Consider the following 23,903-nt stretch of genomic DNA (forward strand, 5'->3'; position numbering starts at 1 on the left):
TCCGTGGCTCATAATACAGCTGGCCTGGAGATAAGTGATGGGTGTCTGAGACCACAGGAGAGCATGTCTGTTTACAGATTCCCATTGAGAGTTACTACGAAAGCTTGGTTGATCTCTCTAGCAATAGAAGGTCCACATGATCCAGTAAGCACCCCCGTTAACGGAGATGATGAGTGTTTCTTAAGGAGCTCCCTTTTATTTTGGTGTCAGAACTTTAAAGATCATTGTTGAGAGAATCCGGTGGGAGATTGCAAGGAAAGACTTCCTTGACTCATAAACGAGTGAATGGGACTGAAGGTTACCATCAGCCCCAGAACACGCAAAGGCTAAAAGTCGGACAACACTTGGAACCAAGAGTACAGGTCTGGGAGCAGAGATTGTGAAGTCTGTGTTTAGGATTGGTCCCATATATTATTTTCAACACTGACTTCTAAAGGTTCAGGATCCAGCCAAACCTCTGCAAGGTCTGGAAAGTCACAGCCACCTAGACCTGAACCTGTTGGAAGTTATCCTCAGCAGGTCAATTAGGTATCAAACAATGGGGATGCTCTGGGAATGCAGCAAGGCTAACGCAGGGGTCTGCACCTTGGTGAATACCTGAGGTGTAAAAGATAGGCCGAATGGTGGGGCCACAAACTGGAAAAGCAGGGGACCCACAGTAAAGCAAATGAATCACCAATATGTTGGAAAAGTGGGGACATGCAGGTAACGTGTCCTTATTCCACAGACTCCAGAAAGTCTCCTGTATGGATGGAGTCTATGACAGACCTGGTGGATTCTAGATTTCATTTCTAGGCCTTAACCACTTTACAACCGGAGGATTTTGCTGTCTTCCGTCCAGGCCACTTTTTGCGATTCGGCGCTGTGCGACTTCAACTGACAATTGCGCGGTCGTGCGACGCCGTACCCAAACGAAATTTACGTCCTTTTTTTCCCACAAACAGAGCTTTCTTTTGGTGGTATTTGATCACCTGTGCGATTTTTACTTTTTGTGCTATAAACAAAAAAAGAGCGTTTATTTTGAAAAAATAACAATATTTTTCACATTTTTTTATATGAAATTCCCCCCAAAAAAGATGTAAAAACCAATTTTTTTAAAAGTTTTTGGCCAATTTGTTTTATGCTACATATGTTTGGTAAAAAAAAAAAATTTTTGGTGTTTTTTTTTTAACGCGTAATGGCGGCGATCTGCGATTTTTTTTTGCGGGACTGCGACATTGCGGCGGACAGACCGGACCCCTGACTGACATTTTTGACACTTTTGGGGGTACCAGTGACATTACTGCAGTAATCAGTGCTATATATATGCACTGTTACTGTAAAAATGACACTGGCAGGGAAGGGGTTAATTTTATTGGAGAGGGAGGGGTTAATGTATGCCTGGTGCTTACTGACGTGTAGGGGGGGAGGTGACTGTGTGATTCAGGGACAGATCGGATGTCCAGCTATGCTGAACAGTCCGATCTGTCACTCCCTGTCACTATGGAGATCCGCCCGCTGTGTTTACACACAGCGGGCGGATCTCCAGACTCGATCCCCGACGATCGGGTAAGAGCAGCGGCGATCGCCGCTGCTCCTCCCCTGGCCCGACTCCCGCTGTGAATGAAAACAGCGGGAGCGAGCCTCCGGCGGCGCGCAAGCGCCGCCCAGAAGGGGAGGAGTCCAGTCACATTAATACTACGTGGCTGGACGGGAACGAGCCACTCTGCCGCAGTAGTATTACTGTGAGCGGTTGCAGAGTGGTTAAGAAGACATTTAGGGCCTTAAGGTCCAAGAAAGGGTGGATGACTCTTTTTGGTTTGGGAACTAAGGAGTAGAACCCCTAGAACAGTGGTTCTTAACCTGGGTTCGATCGAACCCCAGGGGTTCGGTGAGTCAGTCTCGCGGGTTCGGCGGAGGTCAAGACACACCCGACTCATATGATTCGTGATGACACGCCCCGCTCATTGGCTGCAGATGATCACACAACATCGCTTGGCCCATCTGTGCTGCAGGGAATTTGGCGTGCCCAGTCGTCGAATTGTAACTGTCGTGATGGTACGTCGTGTGATTTCTTTCTTTCTTAATATTAATCCCTTCATATCGAGCAAAAAAAAGAAAGTGGTCGGACGAATATGTACAATATGGATTCACATGTATAACAGAACGTGATGGGAGTCAGCGTCCTAACTGCATGATTTGCATGGAGATGGAAAATACAAGAACACAACGCTCGCTGAATTCAAGGTGAGGAGAGCCAGATTTGATGAAAAGGCTAGTCTGCCTGTTCTCGGCTTTGTACCCATCAACAAACCGATCCTCATAGCATAGTACGAAGTTGCTTACCTGATCGCAAAGCGGGACAAACCACACACCATTTTTGTGTGAAAATCATGTTTTAATGGTTTTGTTCTTTGTTCTTAATGGTTTTGTTTATTTTGTGCACCTATGTATAAATATATACCTAAATATATACCTATGTTTTGAATTTGAAAAAAATCATATTTTATTTTTCCAATTAAGAAGGGTTCGGTGAATGCGCATATGAAACTGGTGGGGTTCAGTACCTCCAACAAGGTTAAGAACCACTGCCCTAGAACTAATCTGCGGCAAAAACGAACAATTATGGCCTGCTCCAGAAGACCTGCTAGAGCAGCATGGAGATCTTGCAGTGACACAGGCAGGTTGGAAACAAACCTGGGAGGGACTGGGTGAAAAATTCTAGCCTTTAGCCCTTTGGAAACCACTTCCCACACCTTGACATCTGAGATGCTGGTTGCCTAGAAAAGGCTAACAGGTTTCCCGCCACTTAGGAAAACAGAGGCACACACTCATGCTGAAGATGATTTATGAAAGAGTTTGGGGGACTTAGAAGTCCAGGGTTTAGCAGCTGTACTGTGAGCCAGACTTGGATTTAGCTTTGGAGGTTGAAGTTTGGGAGCAATGAAAAGGACTCAATGGCCTCCAATGAGGAGTGAGCTTTCCAAGACAGCCCCAGGCCTTTTCTGCTAGGAAAGATGGGTACCAGGGCGGAGACAAGGGTGTGGGAAGGAGGGGAAGCTGCCCTGGGCGCAATGGTCTATTGCAGGGCTGAGGGCACCCTGTGCCAAGTTCCTTCTGTTACAAGACTTAGAGGAGCAGTGAAAGCAGCATCACTACTCGTCAGCCCAGCTCTGGGAGCAGTGAGGAGAGAGCCGGGAGGAGGGGCGGGTTGTGCACCCCCTAAGCTCTCACATCATGAACGGGAAAGGAGCCAACTTTGCCCTGGGCGCTGGATGACTTTGTCCTGGCACTGATGGGTACTCTTACTCCAGGAGACATCCTTGATGAGGGTGTCCAGGCCAGATCTTAAAGGACATTGTCCCTCAAAGAGCATGCAGGTTCCGCAGCCCAAAACACTCTGAGGGCCAAGAGGAAGCTAAGGCAGATCAAAATAGTACAGGGGAACAAGCAGAAGCACGTTTATGGCCTCTGAGCTCAGATTCAGTAACTAAACCTGCTATTTGGTCCATGAAATTCTGCATTACTGCAGTGATCCATAGCCAGCAACTCCGAGTACTCTTGATTAAATTCCTTTATTGGCTACATATAAAAGGACACCGTATCCAAAATGCAACACGTTTTGTCTCATACAGCCTTCTTCAGTTCATGAAATTTCCTTATTGACTACATATAAAAGGACATAGTATCCAAAATGCAACGTGTTTCGTCTCACATGGCCTTCCTTAATTCATGAAATTCCTTTATTGCCCACATAGAAAAGGACATAGTATCCAAAATGCAACGTGTTTCGTCTCACACGGCCTTCCTCAATTCATGAAATTCCTTTATTGCCCACATAGAAAAGGACATAGTATGCAAAATGCAACGTGTTTATTTTATTTTGTTATTTTAGATACTGTGTCCTTTTATGTGCAGCCAATAAAGAAATTCTGTCAAGAATACACCAAGTGGCCAGCTATATATGACATGGATTTCATGTCTTGGGAGTTGAAAACCCTAATAAGAACACAGGTCTCCAGGTTCTGAATTTAAAAAAGGTAGTTGAGCTTGGGTAAGGCCTGCTATATAACTGCAGTGATATCATCCCAGGCTAGAGCCTATAGGAGGAGGCCATGCTAGACAAAACCAATGAAGATTCAGAGAAAAGGCATAGACTCTACCAGAGGGCAAAAGTCTAGATTTTCTGTGTCGGGCACCTCAGGGGGGTACACTGTAGACAGCACCAGAACCATTAGTGAGTATATATGAGGCAAAAAAAAAAGTGAGCTACCAAGAGCGTGCCATAATCCAAAAAACAGACAAAAGGGAGAAAAAAGCCCAGTTGAAGGAACCAACTAGGCACAATGGTGGATTTTAAGGGCACATAATAGGATAGACTTGGACACCAAAAGTTGTATACAAGAAACATTTATTAAATTCCATTAAAAACATTAATACATAAAAGGGATGGGCCTGACCCAAAAGGAGTTTCTAAGTCATCTCACACATAGATACATGTTTATGACCAAACAGTTCATGTATGACCAACTATTTGGTCAAAAACATGTATCTATGTGTGAGATGACTTAGAACCTCCTTTTGGGTCAGGCCCATCCCTTTTATGTATTAATGTTTTTAATGGAATTTAATAAATGTTTCTTGTATACAACTTTTGGTGTCCAAGTCTATCCTATTATGTGCCCTTAAAGTCCACTATTGTGCCTAGTTGGTTCCTACAACTGGGCTTTTTTCTCCCTTTATATATATGAGCCACCTCAGGGACTGACCCCTGTGTGCCTAGAACCAAGAATGTTGCACAGCAAGGCAGACCAAAATGTAGCTCAGAATATGAGGGTAGGCCTCAGATATTCCCAAACCAGGCAACTGGGTAGCAGGTATAGGGCTAGACGGTTGAAGGTGACAAAGTCACTGTAGGTGGGCAGCAGAGGAGTTGCAGATGTCACTTACAAGGGAAGCAGTAACAGAAAGGTGCTTCCTCAATGCGGAATGGTGGGAAAAGCACACGCAACACTCCACCTAGTACATGACACCAGCGCTCAATCCCTCAATGGTAACCACTTCCACTGTAAATCACTGGATAGCAGGACATTTAAGTAGTGCCAAGCGGTCTCTGGTGCTACCTTTGAGTAGGCCGCATGTCCTACTCACAACTTTAGTCTTCAGAGACAGGCTCACATGGCCCAGGACCTGGAGAGCCCTCCTCGGCTAACCTAAAAAGGTGATGACTTCAGGCCGGCCCCTTTTGCAGGTATAGATATATAAAACATTAAAAAGAAGCGTCTACACCAGGGTTTCTCAACCAGGGTTCCATGGAAGCCTAGGGTTCCTCCTGAGGTTGCTAGGGGTTCCTCCTGAGGTTGCTAGGGGTTCCTTGAGAAATGGGCAATTTCTGCCTCTCCGATATGTTCCCAATGACACCATTGTTCCTTCTAGATATCTGTAATGGGGGTAATTCCTCCCAATGATGACAAGAGTAGGAAGCATTCTTCCCACTGACTGTCACACTAATTCATTTTTAGCAGGGAGACCAGAAATTTATTTTAAGGGTTCCTCTGTGTTGAAAAAAAGAAAGGGATGTATTCCAGAGATAAAACTATAATCCTTCCACTTTATAAAACTCTGGTCCGACCGCATCTGGAGTATTCTGTCCAGTTCTGGTCGCCAGTCCTCAGGAGGGATGTGTTGGAGCTGGAGAGAGTCCAGAGAAGGGCAACTAAACTAATTAGGGGATTGGAGGACCTTAATTATGAAGAGCGTCTGCAATCGCTCGATTTATTCTCCCTGGAGAAGAGACGCCTGAGAGGGGACATGATAGCAATTTATAAATATCTTAATGGTGATATCAACATAGAAAAAAAAGTTATTCAGTCGAAAGGATTGCATGAGGACTAGAGGGCATACAATGCGATTAGAGGAGAAGCGTTTTAACCTCAGGATTGTGGAATTCTCTACCACAAGAGGTGGTTTCTGCGGGAAGTACGGCTATTTTCAAAAGACTCTTAGACTTACATCTCAAGGATCAGAACATTCAGGGGTATGAGAGATGATTACGGTCACACACACCTACACAGATTGAACTGGATGGACTATTGTCTTTATTCAACCTCACCTACAATGTAACTATGAAAAGGTTGAGAAAGGCTGATCTGCCCTGTTTAAAATCCTGTAATACCCTGTCTCCCCCCACTCTGCACATGCTCAGTTTCTCTTCATTTTTAGGCACTGCTGAATCTGTAGAGGCGGACCTCCTGACAGACTTAAAGCAGAGTTAAGCCCTTTTATCCTTTACAGCCAAGGAAGCTGCTTCTGTTTGATCTGCAACTGCCATGGTGCTGCACATGTGAACAGTTATGACACCAGACATTTGATGGTTTTTACAGTTTGGTTGAGGACAAAAGAAAAATGTGACAGTTTAGCAATCTTGCCATTCCAGGAATGTAACTTTTTTTGAAACTATTAAAAGGATAGATTTAGTTCCACTTTATGATTTACTGCTGTTCAGGGGCTCTGGGCTTCAGCAAAATGGCCGCCTTCAGCAAGAAAAGCAGGAACAACGCTGGAGGCAATATACAGCGCACATTCATTTTGGCAGCATAATTATTATTGTGAAATGGATGTTCCTGGCTAAAGAAAACTTTTTTTTATTAAGTTGTTATGGGTATGCTTTAAAGTGGGACTAAACCCTCCTATCCCTTTCCAGCCAAGGAAGCCGCCATCTTGGCCTCTGCTTGATCTGCAACTGCCATTATGCTGCATGTGATCAGTTATGATCTTTTAATGATTTTTTTTTTTGAAAATCTTTTTATTGAGTTATGCACAAAAAAAACACATCAAACAAAAACAGAACAGAGCTTGGTGCGGGAAACTCATCAAGGAGACATGAAGGGATAACAAGTACTGGTGTACTGCCCGCCACAGGCGGGGTTGATACAGTAAACAAGCACAATTATACATGATACATCAACATCTAAGCTTTAACACAGCTACTACACATCAGCATGCAAATGCCAGGACATAAAAAGCGCCCAACAGCATCAACTATGCCAGTGCGACCGTACAGAGAGACCGTGAGCTAGGGACCCATGGGCCATCAGAGCATCAGTGCGGAGGAAGACTCCTCAAGCCAGCGCGTCCACACCCTATCATATTTCTTGGGGCAACCTCTATGGCAGTATGTGTCACGATACAGCGGGATGGCGGCGTCTATCAGAGTCCTCCATTGGGGAATCGTGGGGGAGGATCTCTGTTTCCAGCGGAGGGCTATATTTTTCCTAGCGTAGAATAGTAAGAGACCTAGCAGAGTGCGATCGGCCACCCTCGGAACAATGTCATCCAGGAGACCCAGAATACCCAGTCTAGGAGACGGGGCAATCGGGACCCCCAAGACAGCAGAGGACACCTCGAACACCTTGAACCAGTATGGCAGGAGTTCAGGACACTGCCAGAAGATGTGTATAAAATCGCCCGGGGCATGACCACAACGCCAACACTCCGGGGAGTGGGAGGCATGTATCCTATTCATGCGATGTGGGGTAAGGTAGGCCCTGTGGACAATCTTGTATTGCACCAACCGGTCCCTAAGAGAGACCAGAATAGCGAAGGGGGAGTCCCAGATGTGCAACCAATCCACCGAGTCCAGGTCCGGGACGTCCCGGGCCCAACGTGCGTGAAGGCCAGAGAGCTCCGGAGACGAGACACGGAGGAGATGAGCATGCAGCACCGACATCGCGCGCACAGAGCAATCATGACGCAGCACCCTCTCCAGATCCGACTGCACCAGCTGGGAGTCCGGTCCAGAGAATTGAGCGCCAAAAGCATGAGACAGTTGTAAAAAGTGGAAAAAGTAGGAGGACGGGAGGTTACGATCCGAAGCCAACTGCGCAAAGGAGGGAAGGGAGAGATCACCTGTGAGGTCCGAGATCTTCTTAATGCCGCGTCTAGCCCAGAGAACCGGGTCCGGCAGTCCATACAGGTGGGGCAGGGAGGGGTTAAGCCACAGGGGGGCGTTGGGGGAGACAGCGGCGTCCGGATAAGCCTCCAACAACAACCCCTGCCGCCAGGCCCGGAGTGTTGTTTTCATGGAGGTAGTGAGACCGTGAGGGGCCCGAGGACCCCTGAAGAGCAGATGAGTCAGGGCCTCCACTGATCCAAGCACCGCGGCCTCCACCACAACAGCGGAATTAGACGCCTCCGGGCTCAGCCACCACCCCGCGGTGACTAATTGAGAAGCCAGGAAATATTTGTGGCAATCAGGGAACGCCAGCCCCCCCTGTGACAGAGGGCGCATAAGCGTTGCAAACTATGATCTTTTAATGATTAATCGTGCGGCTCTAGACACTAGAAAAAAAAATAAAAAAAATCAAGGCATGCTGGGAGTAGGAGGGGTTATAGTGGGCAGTGTACATAGAAAAAGTCTGAGATCTTTGAGTTCAGCTCATGAAAAATGGGGGCAAAAACAAAAGTGTTGCATTTATAATTTTGTTCCGTGTATTTCAGCTGTTCAAATATATTCGACTTAAAGTCGAGAAAAAGTTAAAAAGGTTCCTGCGCTACTTTGATGCGACTTGAGTTCCATAGACTGCCGTGTAAACTCTCAAAAGTCACATACAGTGCCTTGCGAAAGTATTCGCCCCCTTGAACTTTGCGACCTTTTGCCACATTTCAGGCTTCAAACAAAGATATAAAACTGTAATTTGTTTGAAGAATCAACAAGTGGGACACAATCATGAAGTGGAACGAAATTTATTGGATATTTCAAACTTTAAGAAAAATAAAAAACTGAAAAATTGGGCATGCAAAATTATTCAGCCCCCTTAAGTTAATACTTTGTAGCACCACCTTTTGCTGCGATTACAGCTGTAAGTCGCTTGGGGTATGTCTCTATCAGTTTTGCACATCGAGAGACTGAAATTTTTGCCCATTCCTCTTTGCAAAACAGCTCGAGCTCAGTGAGGTTGGATGGAGAGCGTTTGTGAACAGCAGTTTTCAGTTCTTTCCACAGATTCTCGATTGGATTCAGGTCTGGACTTTGACATGGCCATTCTAACACCTGGATATGTTTATTTGTGAACCATTCCATTGTAGATTTTGCTTTATGTTTTGGATCATTGTCTTGTTGGAAGACAAATCTCCGTCCCAGTCTCAGGTCTTTTGCAGACTCCATCAGGTTTTCTTCCAGAATGGTCCTGTATTTGGCTCCATCCATCTTCCCATCAATTTTAACCATCTTCCCTGTCCCTGCTGAAGAAAAGCAGGCCCAAACCATGATGCTGCCACCACCATGTATGACAGTGGGGGATGGTGTGTTCAGGGTGATGAGCTGTGTTGCTTTTACACCAAACATAACGTTTTGCATTGTTGCCAAAAAGTTTGATTTTGGTTTCATCTGACCAGAGCTCCTTCTTCCACATGTTTGGTGTCTCCCAGCCCCAGGTGGCTTGTGGCAAACCTTAAACAACACTTTTTATGGATATCTTTAAGAAATGGCTTTCTTCTTGCCACTCTTCCATAAAGGGCAGATTTGTGCAGTATACGACTGATTGTTGTCCTATGGACAGAGTCTCCCACCTCAGCTGTAGATCTCTGCAGTTCATCCAGAGTGATCATGGGCCTCTTGGCTGCATCTCTGATCAGTCTTCTCCTTGTATGAGCTGAAAGTTTAGAGGGACGGCCAGGTCTTCGTAGATTTGCAGTGGTCTGATACTCCTTCCATTTCAATATTATCGCTTGCACAGTGCTCCTTGGAATGTTTAAAGCTTGGGAAATCTTTTTGTATCCAAATCCGGCTTTAAACTTCTCCACAACAGTATCTCGGAGGTGCCTGGTGTGTTCCTTGTTCTTCATGATGCTCTCTGCGCTTTAAAAGGACCTCTGAGACTATCACAGTGCAGGTGCATTTATACGGAGACTTGATTACACACAGGTGGATTCTATTTATCATCATTAGTCATTTAGGTCAACATTGGATCATTCAGAGATCCTCACTGAACTTCTGGAGAGAGTTTGCTGTACTGAAAGTAAAGGGGCTGAATAATTTTGCACGCCCAATTTTTCAGTTTTTTTATTTGTTAAAAAAGTTTGAAATATCCAATAAATTTCGTTCCACTTCATGATTGTGTCCCACTTGTTGTTGATTCTTCACAAAAAAATTACAGTTTTATATCTTTATGTTTGAAGCCTGAAATGTGGGAAAAGTTTGCAAAGTTCAAGGGGGCACTGTAAGTGTCACATGTTAATTTTATTAATGTGACAGTTGTGTAACAGTCAAAGCCGAAGTCAACAGCCAAAGTCGCATCCAAGTCACACCCATCCAAAGTTGCATCAACTGGCCTGGGCAGGTATTGGGGAGTGCAGGAAGGGAGTGAAAGTGCCCGGTATTTGGGGGGGGGGCGGAAGGGAGTGAAAGTGCCCAGCATTTGGGGGGGCGGAAGGGAGTGAAAGTGCCCGGTATTTGGGGGGGGCAGAAGGGAGTGAAAGTGCCCAGCATTTGGGGGGCGGAAGGGAGTGAAAGTGCCCAGTATTTGGGGGGGCGGAAGGGAGTGAAAGTGCCCAGCATTTGGGGGGGGGCGGAAGGGAGTGAAAGTGCCCGGTATTTGGGGGGGCGGAAGGGAGTGAAAGTGCCCAGCATTTAAGGGGGCGGAAGGGAGTGAAAGTGCCCGGTATTTGGGGGGGCGGAAGGGAGTGAAAGTGCCCAGCATTCGGGGGGGGGGGGGGGGCGGAAGGGAGTGAAAGTGCCCGGTATTTGGGGGGGCGGAAGGGAGTGAAAGTGCCCAGCATTTGGGGGGGGCGGAAGGGAGTGAAAGTGCCCAGCATTTAAGGGGGCGGAAGGGAGTGAAAGTGCCTGGTATTTGGGGGGGCGGAAGGGAGTGAAAGTGCCCGGTATTTGAGGGGGTGGAAGGGAGTGAAAGTGCCCGGTATTTGGGGGGGGCGGAAGGGAGTGAAGGTGCCCGGTATTTGGGGGGGCGGAAGGGAGTGAAAGTGCCCAGCATTTGGGGGGGCGGAAGGAAGTGAAAGTGCCCAGCATTTGGGGGGGCGGAAGGGAGTGAAAGTGCCCAGCATTTGGGGGGGGCGGAAGGGAGTGAAAGTGCCCAGCATTTGGGGGGGGGGCGGAAGGGAGTGAAAGTGCCCAGCATTTGGGGGGGCGGAAGGGAGTGAAAGTGCCCGGTATTTGGGGGGGCGGAAGGGAGTGAAAGTGCCTGGTATTTGGGGGGGGGGGGGGCGGAAGGGGGTGAAAGTGCCCGGTGGGTAAGGGGTTAAGTTTTGCATCTACCTATAAAAATGATCCAGAACAATTAGTGTATTCCTGCTGTAAAACGATTACCGTCCATGCAGAGAATTATTTCACGTACGCCTCCTGCGAAGCGTTAATGCGAAGCGGTAGTTAGAGTTGGTCTCTCAGTCCTTTTCACTCATTAAAAGAAAAAAAAATAAATAAAGTGAAAAGATTTTCTCCTCGGCCCGGAATATAAACCCTTGACATGATACAGAGATATTTTGGGATTATCTCCGCTGGAAAGTGTAATCTCCCTGACAAGCTCAGTAAGAGATTTTCCCCGCAGGCCGCGGCCATAACTTCCTCTATCGTCTGATCCCGGCCCGGCTCGGCTTTTCACTGGTGTGAAGATTAAAGATTATCCAATTAGCCACCCACTGTCTCCGTCTTCCTAATCGCCTAAACCCCTCAAACCATCGCTGTGCGCTGGAGTGTGCAGACCGCTTTTCATTACAGCTGCAGATTTAACTAATTATCAGAGGAGCCACGATGGCGCGCTTTATGAACGGGCTGTGCCATGGTCTCACCCAAAATTTTAGGAAATTTAAGACTTGGAAAATGAGGCCAGCGGTCAACAACAAATGGTAAAGCCACACTGAAAACTTCATGTACCAAAATCAAATGTGTTAATATATATATATTTTTTATACAATATTACCAAAAGTATTGGGACGCCTGCCTTTACACACACATGAACTTTAATGGCATCCCAGTCTTAGTCCGTAGGGTTCAATATTGAGTTGGCTCCGCCCTTTGCAGCTATAACAGCTTCAACTCTACTGGGAAGGCCGTCCACAAGGTTTAGGAGTGTCTATGGGAATGTTTCACCATTCTTACAGAAGAACATTTGTGAGGTCAGGCACTGATGTTGGAGGAGCACGCTCGTGGAATGGCAACAAACTACGGTACCTTAAAATCTCCATAGGTGACGTTTTAAATGTCTTTACAGATTACCAGTTTAGAGGTACAGAGGAGATCTAGCGCTAGAATTATTGCTCCCACTATAACTTTCATAGCGATACCTCACATGTGCGGTGCAAACACGGTTTACATATGTGTGCCAGACGAATGCGTTCGTTTCTGTGTGTGAGTACAAAGGAATGCGGGCGCTTCAATTTGAATTTTTTTGTTTCTTATTTATTTTACTTTTTATTTTTACACCGTCCCTTTCATTTTTTTTTTTTTTTAATCACTTTTATTCCTTTTACAAGGAATGTAAACCTCCCTTGTAATAGAAATCAGGATGACCGGTCCTCTTTATGGGGAGACCTGGGGTCAAAAAGACCCCAAATCTCTTTTTTACCTTTAAAAGCAAAAAAAAAAAAAACAAAATATGATCTTTTGCTTTTAAAAAGAAAAATAGTTTACTGCCACCCTGGACTGGAAGTGATGTCATGAGGTCGCTCCTTTCCTCCAAGGCCATAGAGGTAACCAAAGACCATCTACTCTTTAATCACCCCTGTGACCATTCAGCGGCACCCGCTGGTCAGTCCTCCGAAGGAATCGGTAAACCCGAGGAACACTGGAGGGGGGGGGGGGGCGACTTCTGAAAGCGTTCCATCAGCTTCATAGCCTCTTGGGATGCTTTTATCAGAAAGCCAGCCACCGGCTAAAAGAAAAAATACTAGGGTTAAGGCTGATGCTATCAGCCATAACCCCAGTATATCACTGCTAATGCGTTTCACATTGGCTCCTGTGGGGGGGTCCTCCAAGGCCATAGAGGTGATCGAAGACCATCTACTCTTTGATCACCCCTGTGACCAGCCAGCAGCACCCACAGGTCATTTCTACAAAGGAATCGGTAAGCCAGAGAAACACTGGAGGAGTGTGTGGGGGGGGACATCTGAAAGCGTTCCAGCGGCTTCTAAGCCTCTTGGGACGCTTTCATCAGAAAGCCAGCCACAGGCTAAAAGCAAGAATACCAGGGTTATGGTAGACGCCATCAGCCATAACCCCAGTATATCACTCCTAACACATTTCACATTGGCTCCTGTGGGGGGGGGGGGTCCTCCAAGGCCATAGAGGTGACCGAAGACCATCTACTCTTTGATAACCACTTTGACCAGTCAGCGGCACCCGCGGGTCAGTTTTCCAAAGGAATCGGTAAGCCCGAGAAACACTGGAGGAGTGTAGGGGGGGGGGGGGGGGAACAACTTCTAAGCCTCTTGGGACGCCTTCATCAGAAAATCCACCCACCGGCTAAAAGAAAAAATACCAGGGTTATGGCTGATGCTATCAGCCATAACCCTGGTATATCACTTCAAATGCGTTTCACATTGGCTCCTGTTGGGGGGGGGGGGGGGGTAGACTGATGCACATCTGAAAGCGTTCCAGCGGCTCATAAGCCTCTAGGAACGCTTTCATCAGAAAGCCAGCTGCCGGCTATAAGAAAAAAATACCAGGGCTATGGCTGAAGCTATCACCCATAACCCCGGAAAACCACTTCTAACGTGTTTCACACCGGCTCCTGTGAGGGGGGGGAGGGACAGGCGGACATCTGAAAGCATTCCAGCAGCTCATAAGCCTCTTGGAACGCTTTCATCAGAAAGCCAGCAGCCAGCTAAAAGAAAAAACACCGGGGTTATGGCTGAAGCTATCACCCGTAACCCCGGTAAACCACTCATAACGCGTTTCACACCGTCTCCTGTGCTTAATCTTAGCTCTGCTATCATTGATGTGATTTATGAATCAATAAAGGCGGTCTTTTTACCACCAAAAGAAATTTGTGAAAAAAATTATATAAAATGTAATTTATGTACAGTGTTGCGCAATTACCAGTTAAAATAATGCAGTGCTGTATAGCAAAATATGGCCTGGTCATAAAGGGGGGGGGGGGGTTAAACCATTGTGAGCACCCCTGTCGGTGGTATATGGTTTGTCCCAGCCCCTGTAACTGTCATTTTTGTTGGATCTGAATTTAAATGTGGAGAAAAATGAAATCAAGGCATGTAAAAAAATGTAAAAAAAAAAAAAAAAAAAGATATATTGAATACGGTCATTGCAGGTGTTCACTCCATACAGTTACCAGAATATAAATGTTAAATCATAAAAAGGCTTCCATGATGGGTGGGGGTGGGGGGGGGGGTTCAGGAGAAAGCCGCAGTGTGTTCTCTTCTTTGTTGATAGTGACACTTTCATCTCCCCACTGATATTTTGACTATGCTGGCCGACCAGGAACACTCGCCGTCTGACTGAGATTCACTGAATGGTGACCGAAAATAAACTCTGACTAATTTCCTTAATTCCTTGTGAAGAGGAGATGTGAGAATTGGGTCTCATGTGATCAGCAGAGCGGGAAGCGGAAACATGTGACACAGGGGGGGACAGAGGACGGAAGCTGTCAGGTTGGGGTGGGGGGGGGGTTGAAGGAATGACTGACACAGAGTGAAGGTCCAGAACAGGAGTCAAAACGTTCCAGCTCTTGAGTAATGAGAAAAGCCGAATTCATCGCTTCGGTACCCCTGCCCCCGTGCCCCATTCAAACTGCCAAGACTAATGGATTAAATGAGACCGTCTAGTGGCCCTTCCATGCTGTGCCTCCCGAGAGATGGACAGAATTGGGACACACAAAGTAAAGAAGGAAGAATACAGATTTTTACATTAAAGTAAAAGTTGGCAGTGTGCTGTAAATGCGTGTATCGTAGTGGTGAGGACCTAAAGTGTCCTCTCCCTGGGGACAGGGACCGATCTATGGTATGTACTAATGGTGAGGACCTAGAGCATGAATTCCTCGCAGAGGTCAGGACTGATATATGGTATGTACCAATAGTGAGGGACAGAGACTGATCTTTGGTATGTACTAATGGTGAGGACCTTAGAGCATGAGCTTCTTGCAGAGACTAAAACTGATCGATTGTTTTTACTAGGGATCGACCTCTTATCTGCAACACTGATATATCGGGGGCCTATATGCACTTTTCCCGATATATCGGAAACCGGCCCCGGCGGGTACCGATATTGCCATGACGTCACTGCGTATGTTGCGCCACGCAAGGTGCCAGCCAGCCACCAAAGGGTGCCACCCACCAACCAAGGGGTGGCAGCTAGCCACCAAAGGGTGCCACCCACCAACCAAGGGGTGGCAGCCAGCCACCCACCCACCAGAGGGTGCCAGCCAGCCCGCCACCCACCACAGGGTGTCAACCAGCCAGCCAGTCACCCACCACAGGGTGCCAGCCAGCCACCAAAGGGTGCCACCCATCCACCAAAGGGTGCCAGCCAGTAAGTATTTTCTACCAGAAAGTAAAAAATAATTTGTCTCTTTTTTAAAATATTATTATAATTATACTGTATATATATATATATATATATATATATATTTCTTTTATTTCAAGTACTTATATAGCGCTGTCAATTTACGCAGCACTTTACTTATACATTGTACATTCACATCAGTCCCTGCCCTCAAGGAGCTAACAATCTAAGTCCCTAACTCGCATACATACACAGTAGGGCCAATTTTTTTTTTTTTTTATACAGGATCCAATTAACTTACCAGCATCTCTTTGGAGTGTGGGAGGAAACTGGAGTGCCCTAGGTAACCCACGCAGGCACAGGGAGAACATGCAAACTCCAGGCAGGTAGTGTCATGGTTGGGATTTGAACCAGCGACCCTTTTGCTGCATGGTGAAAGTGCTAACCACTACACCACTGTATATATACACACACACACAGACTATATACATACACACACACACACACACATACACATACACGCATTTCTTTTGGGTAAAGCTTCGCATTACCGTGCAATTGTCAGTTAAAATAACGCAGTGCCGTATCGCAAAAAATATCATGCGGGGGGTAAATCTTCCGGAGGTCAGGTGGCTAAACTGAAGCCCTAGGGTGCTTTTCACCTACTGCAAACTGATGTAACCCATCCTATTGGGACTTGGAGGAGCACTCCAAAGGATAGTTTGCAAATGGTGGTGCAATGGCTATTCTGCATATAAAGCATGACTGAAGTCCAGCCTTCAGCTTAGAAAGTGCCTGGGTCACAATGTGCCCCCCCCCCCCCAACCAATTGCAACAGAAGGTTCTAGAAGTGCATTGAAGTGTGTTATGGGACAAGCAGAGTTGCTTCATGTTCTCCAACAAGTGCACTCTAAGTGGCTTCCTGGGAGATCCGGATATACTGGCAGGAAGTGCGCTGTGCGTGGGAATACCCTTCTCCCTACTATGTGCAATATTGTCAGTGACAACAGATCCTTGGTGAAGTTTTAGTGACCCCCCTACAACTGGAGACCAGGCAAGGTGTCCGGTAAAGCTGAACTCTAGGCACACAAACATTTTTAACCACTTGCAGTTTTATAAATTTGTTTTACACAAATGCATTGCTTGCTAGAAAATTACTTAGAACCTCTAAACATGATAGATTTTCTGAAAGCAGAGGCCCTGGAGAATAAAATGGTGGCTGTTGCATTTTTTTCTCAATTATATTTAATTTTATTTACTTTATTCTACTTCATTTTTTTGCTATCACAAGGATTTATCTATTTATTACAGGTACTTATATAGCGCCGCCAATTTACGCAGCACTTTACATATACATTTCACACACATCATTCCCTTATTCTGAGGAGCTTACAATCTAAGGTCCCTAACTTACATTCATACGCACACACATACTAGGGCCAATTTAGACAGGCGACAATTAACCTCCCAGCATGTCTTTGGAGTGTGGGAGGAAGCCGGAGTAACCAGAGGAAAGCTAAGCAGGCACCGGGAGAACATGCAAACCCCGGGCAGGTAGTGCTGTGGGTGAGATTTGAACCGAGGACCCCGGTGCTGCTAGGCGGAAGTGCTAACAACTTAGCCACTGTAAATTTAGGCAGGTGATAGGTACTCTTTATGGAAATATCAGGGGTTTATTAGACCCTAGATATCTCCCCCTACCCCCCAAAGCAGCTAACCAAGCACATACTGTGCTTGGTTAGCTGCTTCTCTGGCTGTAACAACCAGGGAATGACCGCTCTGGAACCAAATGTAATAAAATCCTCATCACCTCTGGGTTCAATCATCACAGAGGACATTGGGAAATGGATGTTCCCCCATCTTCTCTGTGTGAAGCGGTCATTTACCGTGGTTCTGGTCTCCCCGCTGGAACAGAAGAGCCCCAGAACCACCACCAGCGATGACCGGAAAGGGAGGCGGCCATTCATAGCGCTTCTTTTACAAAAGAGTCGATTGCCCCTTGCTGAAAAAAATAATATTATATATTATATATAATATCTCTCAGATATTACATAAATATATACAAACATATTCACACACACACCAGTCAGCAAGTTACATAGTAATTGAGGTTGAATAAAGACAACAGTCCATCCAGTTCAGGTGTGAATCATTTCTCATACCCCTGAATGTTTTCATCCTTGAGATGTACGCCCAAGAGTCTTTTAAAAGCCACCATACTTCCCACTACCATTTGTGGCAGAGAATTACACAATCTTGTAGCCCTTACTGTACCCCCTGTGTAGCCTGAGGTTAAATCTCTTCTCCTCTAATCGCATTGTATGTCCTCGAGTCCTCATGCAATCCTTTCGACTGAATAGCTTTTTTTTCTATGCTGAGATCACCGTTGATGTATTTGTAAATTGCTATCATGTCCCCTCTCAGGCGTCTCTTCTCCAGGGAGAATAAATCAAGCGATTGCAGACGCTCTTCATAATTAAGGTCCTCCAATCCCCTAATTTGTTTAGTTGCCCTTCTCTGGACTCTCTCCAGCTCCAACACATCCCTCCTGAGGACTGGCGACCAGAACTGGACAGAATACTCCAGATGTGGTCGGACCAGAGTTTTATAAAGTGGAAGGATTATAGTCTTATCTCTGGAATACATCCCTTTCTTTATGCATGCTAATATTCTGTTGGCTTTGGAAGCTGCCGCTTGACATTGCATGCTGTTGCCTAATCTATCATCAACCAAGACTCCCAGATCTTTCTCCATTTTTGATTCCCCCCAAGGGATCCCCCCCTAACGTGTATTGTGCTTTTATGCTTTTAGTCCCCAAGTGCAAAACCTTTCACTTCTCCACATTAAACCTCATTTGCCATGTCGTTGCCCACTCCGTTATTTTGTCCAGGTCATTCTGTAGGATATCTGCTTCATGCTGTGCAGTTATTGCCCTGCCCAATTTTGTGTCATCTGCAAAAACTGATATAGAACTCCTGATCCCATCCTCAATGCTGTTTATGAATAAATTGAACAAGGTTGGTCCTAGGACTGAGCCTTGGGGGACCCCGCTTACTACCTCAGACCAGTCTGAGTATGCGCTGTTTATTACCACCCTTTGGACACGCCCTTTTAACCAGTTCCGTATCCAAGAGCAAACCTTGCGGTCGATGCCTGCAGACCTTATTTTATAAATTAAGCTCTTGTGGGGAACTGTATCAAACGCCTTAGCGAAATCCAAGTACACCACATCCACTGGTCTGCCCCTATCCAGGTACACCATATCTACTGGTCTCCCCCTATCCAGGTACACCACATCCACTGGTCTGCCCCTATCCAGGTACACCATATCTACTGGTCTCCCCCTATCCAGGTACACCACATCCACTGGTCTCCCCCTGTCCCAGTACACCACATCCACTGGTCTGCCCCTATCCAGGTACACCACATCCACTGGTCTCCCCCTATCCAGGTACACCACATCCACTGGTCTCCCCCTATCCAGGTACACCACATCCACTGGTCTCCCCCTATCCAGGTACACCACATCCACTGGTCTCCCCCTATCCAGGTACACCACATCCACTGGTCTCCCCCTATCCAAGTACACCACATCCACTGGTCTCCCCCTATCCAGGTACACCACATCCACTGGTCTCCCCCTATCCAGGTACACCACATCCACTGGTCTCCCCCTATCCAGGTACACCACATCCACTGGTCTGCCCCTATCCAGGTACACCACATCCACTGGTCTCCCCCTATCCAGGTACCCCACATCCACTGGTCTCCCCCTGTCTAGCTCACAGCTCACCTCCTCGTAGAATGTTAACAGATTGGGTTGAGTACGTTTAGAAGTGTTTAAATATATCCCTCACAAGCTACAAAATAATTGCTTGTGTGCACCAAATACCTTTTCAAGTGCAGATATTACCTTGCGAAAGTAACAGTGACATCATTACTGTGCTGCCCAAAATCTGTGCAGAGAGCAGTGCAGTGGGAGGGGCCCAACCAGGCTCCACCTACTACAAAAAAAAAACTACAGAAGGAGGAGGAGATAAGACCAGCCACCTCACACAAAGAGAAAGCAGAGCTGTGGGAGGGGCCCAGCAGGCTCCACCCACTACAGGCTGCCTGCAGAAAATTACAGGAGGGGGCGGAGACAAGACCAGTCCCCCTGCACAAGAAGAGAGAGCAGAGCTGTGGGAGGAGCCCAGTAGCTCCACCTACTATAGACTGCCTGCAGAAAATTACAGGAGGGGGCGGCGACAAGACTAGTCACCCTGCACAAGGAGAGAGAGCAGAGTTGTGGGAGGAGCCCAGTAGCTCCACCCACTATAGACTGCCTGCAGAAAATTACAGGAGGGGGCGGTGACAAGACCAGTCGCTCTGCACAAAGAGAGAGCAGAGCTGTGGGAGGGGCCCAGTAGGCTCCATCCACTACAGGCTGCCTGCACCGATCTACAGGAGGGGGCGGAGACAAGACTAGTCACCCTGCACAAGGAGAGAGAGCAGAGCTGTGGGAGGGGCCCAGCAGGCTCCCCCCACTACAGGCTGCCTGTAGAAAATTACAGGAGGGGGGCGGCAACAAAACCAGTCACTCTGCACAAGGAGAGAGAGGGCAGAGCTGTGGGAGGGGCTCAGTAGGCTACACCCACTACAGGCTGCCTGCAGCGATCTACAGGAGGGGGCGGAGACAAGACCAGTCACCCTGCACAAGGAGAGAGGGCAGCAGTGGGCGGTCTTTATTACAGGAAGTCTCACACTGGATTACTGCACAGATCTGGAAGAAATACACAAATCACACCCAGATTCATAGAAGAAGACACCTGATGAATGGATTTGTACAATTTTGGTTTATCTGGGCATTCAGCTTTAATTACACTGGCGGTAAGCCATGTTGTCACTCTCCCAGGACTTGCCTCAGTCACGGCACACATCCGATGATCTGTGTACACACAAAACCACCATTGCATCACTCCTGTTCCTGTGTCCGCAGTTATTACAGCAGGAAAACTGAGTCACAAGCCCAAAAGCAAAAAAAAAACAGTAAAATGAAGCTTCCACAACCACAGCATGGAGACCGCGCTGCTGCGTCAGCAGAAGGCGAGTCACTGACAAGGGGCCTCGGGACTTACAGCTTCCCAAAAATGTACAGCTTTTGTCTCCAAAAGCAATCAACCAGGGTCTGCCCTTAAAGTTTCAGGGAAGTTCAGGAGGATGAAGATGATTGGCTGCGGTGGGCCACTGCCTGTCTCCCATAGCTGAGTAATTCTGAAATCTTCATTGGTCATACATGGATCGAAATTCGTCCGATTCCTGCTGAAGCCGCTTCATTCTGATCCGGTATGGCCGGCTTTACAACACCGCTTCATATCGAATGTAAAGAAATCTACGACAGCCGCGGCCAAAGGTCTGAGAATGACACAAATATGAATGTTCACAAAGTCTGCGGCCTCAGTGTTTGTAGATCTTTGTGTCCGATGTTACTATGGGATATACACTCATCGGCCACGGCTGTATATACTGTACACTCATCGACCACGGCTGTATATACACTAATCGGCCACGGCTGTATATACTCATCGGCCACGGCTGTATATACACTAATTGGCCACGGCTGTTTATACACTAATTGGCCACGGCTGTATATACTCATCGGCCACGGCTGTATATACTCATCGGCCACGGCTGTATGTACACTCATCGGCCACGGCTGTATATACTCATCGGCCACGGCTGTATGTACACATCGGCCACGGCTGTATATACACTAATCGGCCATGGCTGTATATACTCATGGGCCACGGCTGTATGTACACTCATGGGCCACGGCTGTATATACACTCATCGGTCACGGCTGTATATACACTCATCGGCCACGGCTGTATATACACTCATCGGCCACGGCTGTATATACACTCATCGGCCCCGGCTGTATATACACTCATCAGACCACGGCTGTATATACACTGATCAGCCAAGGCTGTATATACACTCATGGGCCACGGCTGTATATACTCTCATGGGCCACGGCTGTATATACGCTCATGGGCCACGGCTTTATATACGCTCATTGCCCAGGGCTGTATATACGCTCATCGGCCACGGCTGTATATACACTGATCAGCCAAGGCTGTATATACGCTCATTGCCCACGGCTGTATATACGCTCATCGGCCACGGCTGTATATACGCTCATCGGCCACGGCTGTATACACGCTCATCGGCCACGGCTGTATACACGCTCATCGGCCACGGCTGTATATACGCTCATCGGCCACGGCTGTATATACGCTCATCGGCCACGGCTGTATATACACTCATCGGCCACGGCTGTATACACGCTCATCGGCCACGGCTGTATACACGCTCATCGGCCACGGCTGTATATACGCTCATCGGCCACGGCTGTATATACGCTCATCGGCCACGGCTGTATATACGCTCATCGGCCACGGCTGTATATACACTCATCGGCCACGGCTGTATATACACTCATCGGCCACGGCTGTATGTACACTCATCGGCCACGGCTGTATGTACACTCATCGGCCACGGCTGTACAAGGAGAAGATCCTTACCTGACCACGTCGGGTGCTGTCCCTTCATTAGAAAGGGACATCTGAAGATGCCGTTCCTTGGTTAGCAGCTCATCAACAAGGTTCTGCCTCCGATCCCCTTCCAGCTGGGTGCTATGAAGGATGCAAGTTAAAGATTTCACATGATTTGTTGCAGAGTAATGCCTTCCTTTATTGCAACTACTGGATGCAGGCTCTAAAGCTAACGTTTAATCAGGTCAACCCCCCCATATTCATAAATGAGTCAGTGATTTGCACTGATTACTGAATCTGTCCGTTCATAACTGAATCAGTGTTCATACTGATCACCGACTCTGTCCATTCAGGAATCGTACTAATCACAGACTCTGTCCATTCTAAACAGACTCAGCGATTGTACTTATCTAGGACTCTGTCCATTCATACCCGAGTCAGTGTTCCTACTGATCACTAACTCTGTCCATTCATAACTGAGTCAGCGATTATACCGATCAATAACTCTGTCCATTCATAACTGAGTCAGTGTTCCTACCTATCACTGACTCTGTCCATTCATAACCGAGTCAGCGTTTATACCGATCACTGACTGTGTCCATTCATAACCGAGTCAGCGTTTATACCGATCACTGACTGTGTCCATTCATAACCGAGTCAGGTAAAAAAGAAATACTGACACCAATCGGCGAAACTACCAGGGTCACAACCGAGCCCTGATGTTCCGCCATTGGGCTTAGAGGGAAGGGGGGCCCTTCATAGTTTCTTGAACCGGGGCCCCGAAAGCTCTAGTTATGCCACCGCTCTACAGAAAGGATACATCTGACGCGTGGACACCGATCTCAGGAGGGAATCCCTTAGCTGCGCGATCAGCTCATTCAGTTTCTTCATCAGAGTGCGAATGGTCACAGTCACCTGTCGTGGGGGGGGGGGGGGGTTAGAGAATCGTATGATTAAAACCTAATCCAATTCATAGACTAGACAAAAAAAAAAAAAAAAAAGCATACGATGTATGAAGTCAAAGAGCAAAAACAATGCTTTCAGTTACTTTCATTACACATAATTAGAAAGACCCCGATGTCTCAATAAAGAGAACCAAATCTTATCACATAGAAGGCTTCTGGTCCATGTATCTATCTATTATACACACACACACACACACACACACACACATACATACATACATACATACATACATATATATATATATATATATATATATATATATATACATACATACACACTATACACAGGGAGTGCAGAATTATTAGGCAAATGAGTATTTCTCTTACGTCCTCCGACAGTCGCCGCCTCTTCATATTCGTCACAATGGGGTATTAGACTTTGCTCCGAAGGAGTAGCTAGGCAACAGAATATGTTAACATTAAAGCTTTTAACATATCCCACCCTCAGGGGGTGGTCCCCTCAGTCAATACCCTCCTACTTCCTGCAACCATATCTCAGTTTCAATGTCTAGCTTGTCAGGAGTGGCTGGTTCTCTCTATGCTGGGGCTTTGTGCCCCAGCCTCTTTCTTCTTTTTTGATTTTTTGTTTGAGTTTTCTCTCTCTTTACTTAGCTGTTCTTTTTGTCAGCGTTAGTTAGTTCTTCGGATGAAGAGGATCATGCGGGCTGGGTCTCGGGCTGATCCCCCTGGTCGCAGGTCGTGGATCGGTGGCTTCCCAGGCTGCCATCGAGCGTTCAGCCAGGTAACGCTCCTGGCGCAGTGAACGACCCATCCCTGTTCGGTGCAGGGATGATTGGTGAGGTGGCTACCTCACTGGACGCTGTGCGGTTTCTTAACCCCAATTTTGTGCGTCTTGTATGCGACTCTCCCTGCCTCATGTGCAGCGGCTTGTTCGCCTGGTGCGGGTCCCCCACACCATTGAGAGGTAAGTGTATCTATGTGGGGACCTGTATATCG

The 23,903-nt window shown here is 47.0% G+C and overlaps 1 protein-coding gene across 1 annotated transcript in view; it reads right to left on the minus strand.

The window, feature by feature from the left end:
- STX8 (syntaxin 8) overlaps nt 1-23,903 on the minus strand; it is a 287,648-nt gene that overhangs the window by 241,004 nt on the left and 22,741 nt on the right. The window contains exons 3-4 of the mRNA XM_082271484.1: nt 22,802-22,896; nt 22,012-22,122 (exon numbers count right to left, since the gene is read on the minus strand). Of these exons, the coding sequence (XP_082127610.1) occupies nt 22,012-22,122; nt 22,802-22,896 (206 nt within the window). The remainder of the gene's footprint in view (nt 1-22,011; nt 22,123-22,801; nt 22,897-23,903) is intronic.

The sequence above is a fragment of the Pelophylax lessonae genome (assembly GCF_965119305.1).
Source record: "Pelophylax lessonae genome assembly, chromosome: 11".
Taxonomy (NCBI): domain Eukaryota; kingdom Metazoa; phylum Chordata; class Amphibia; order Anura; family Ranidae; genus Pelophylax; species Pelophylax lessonae.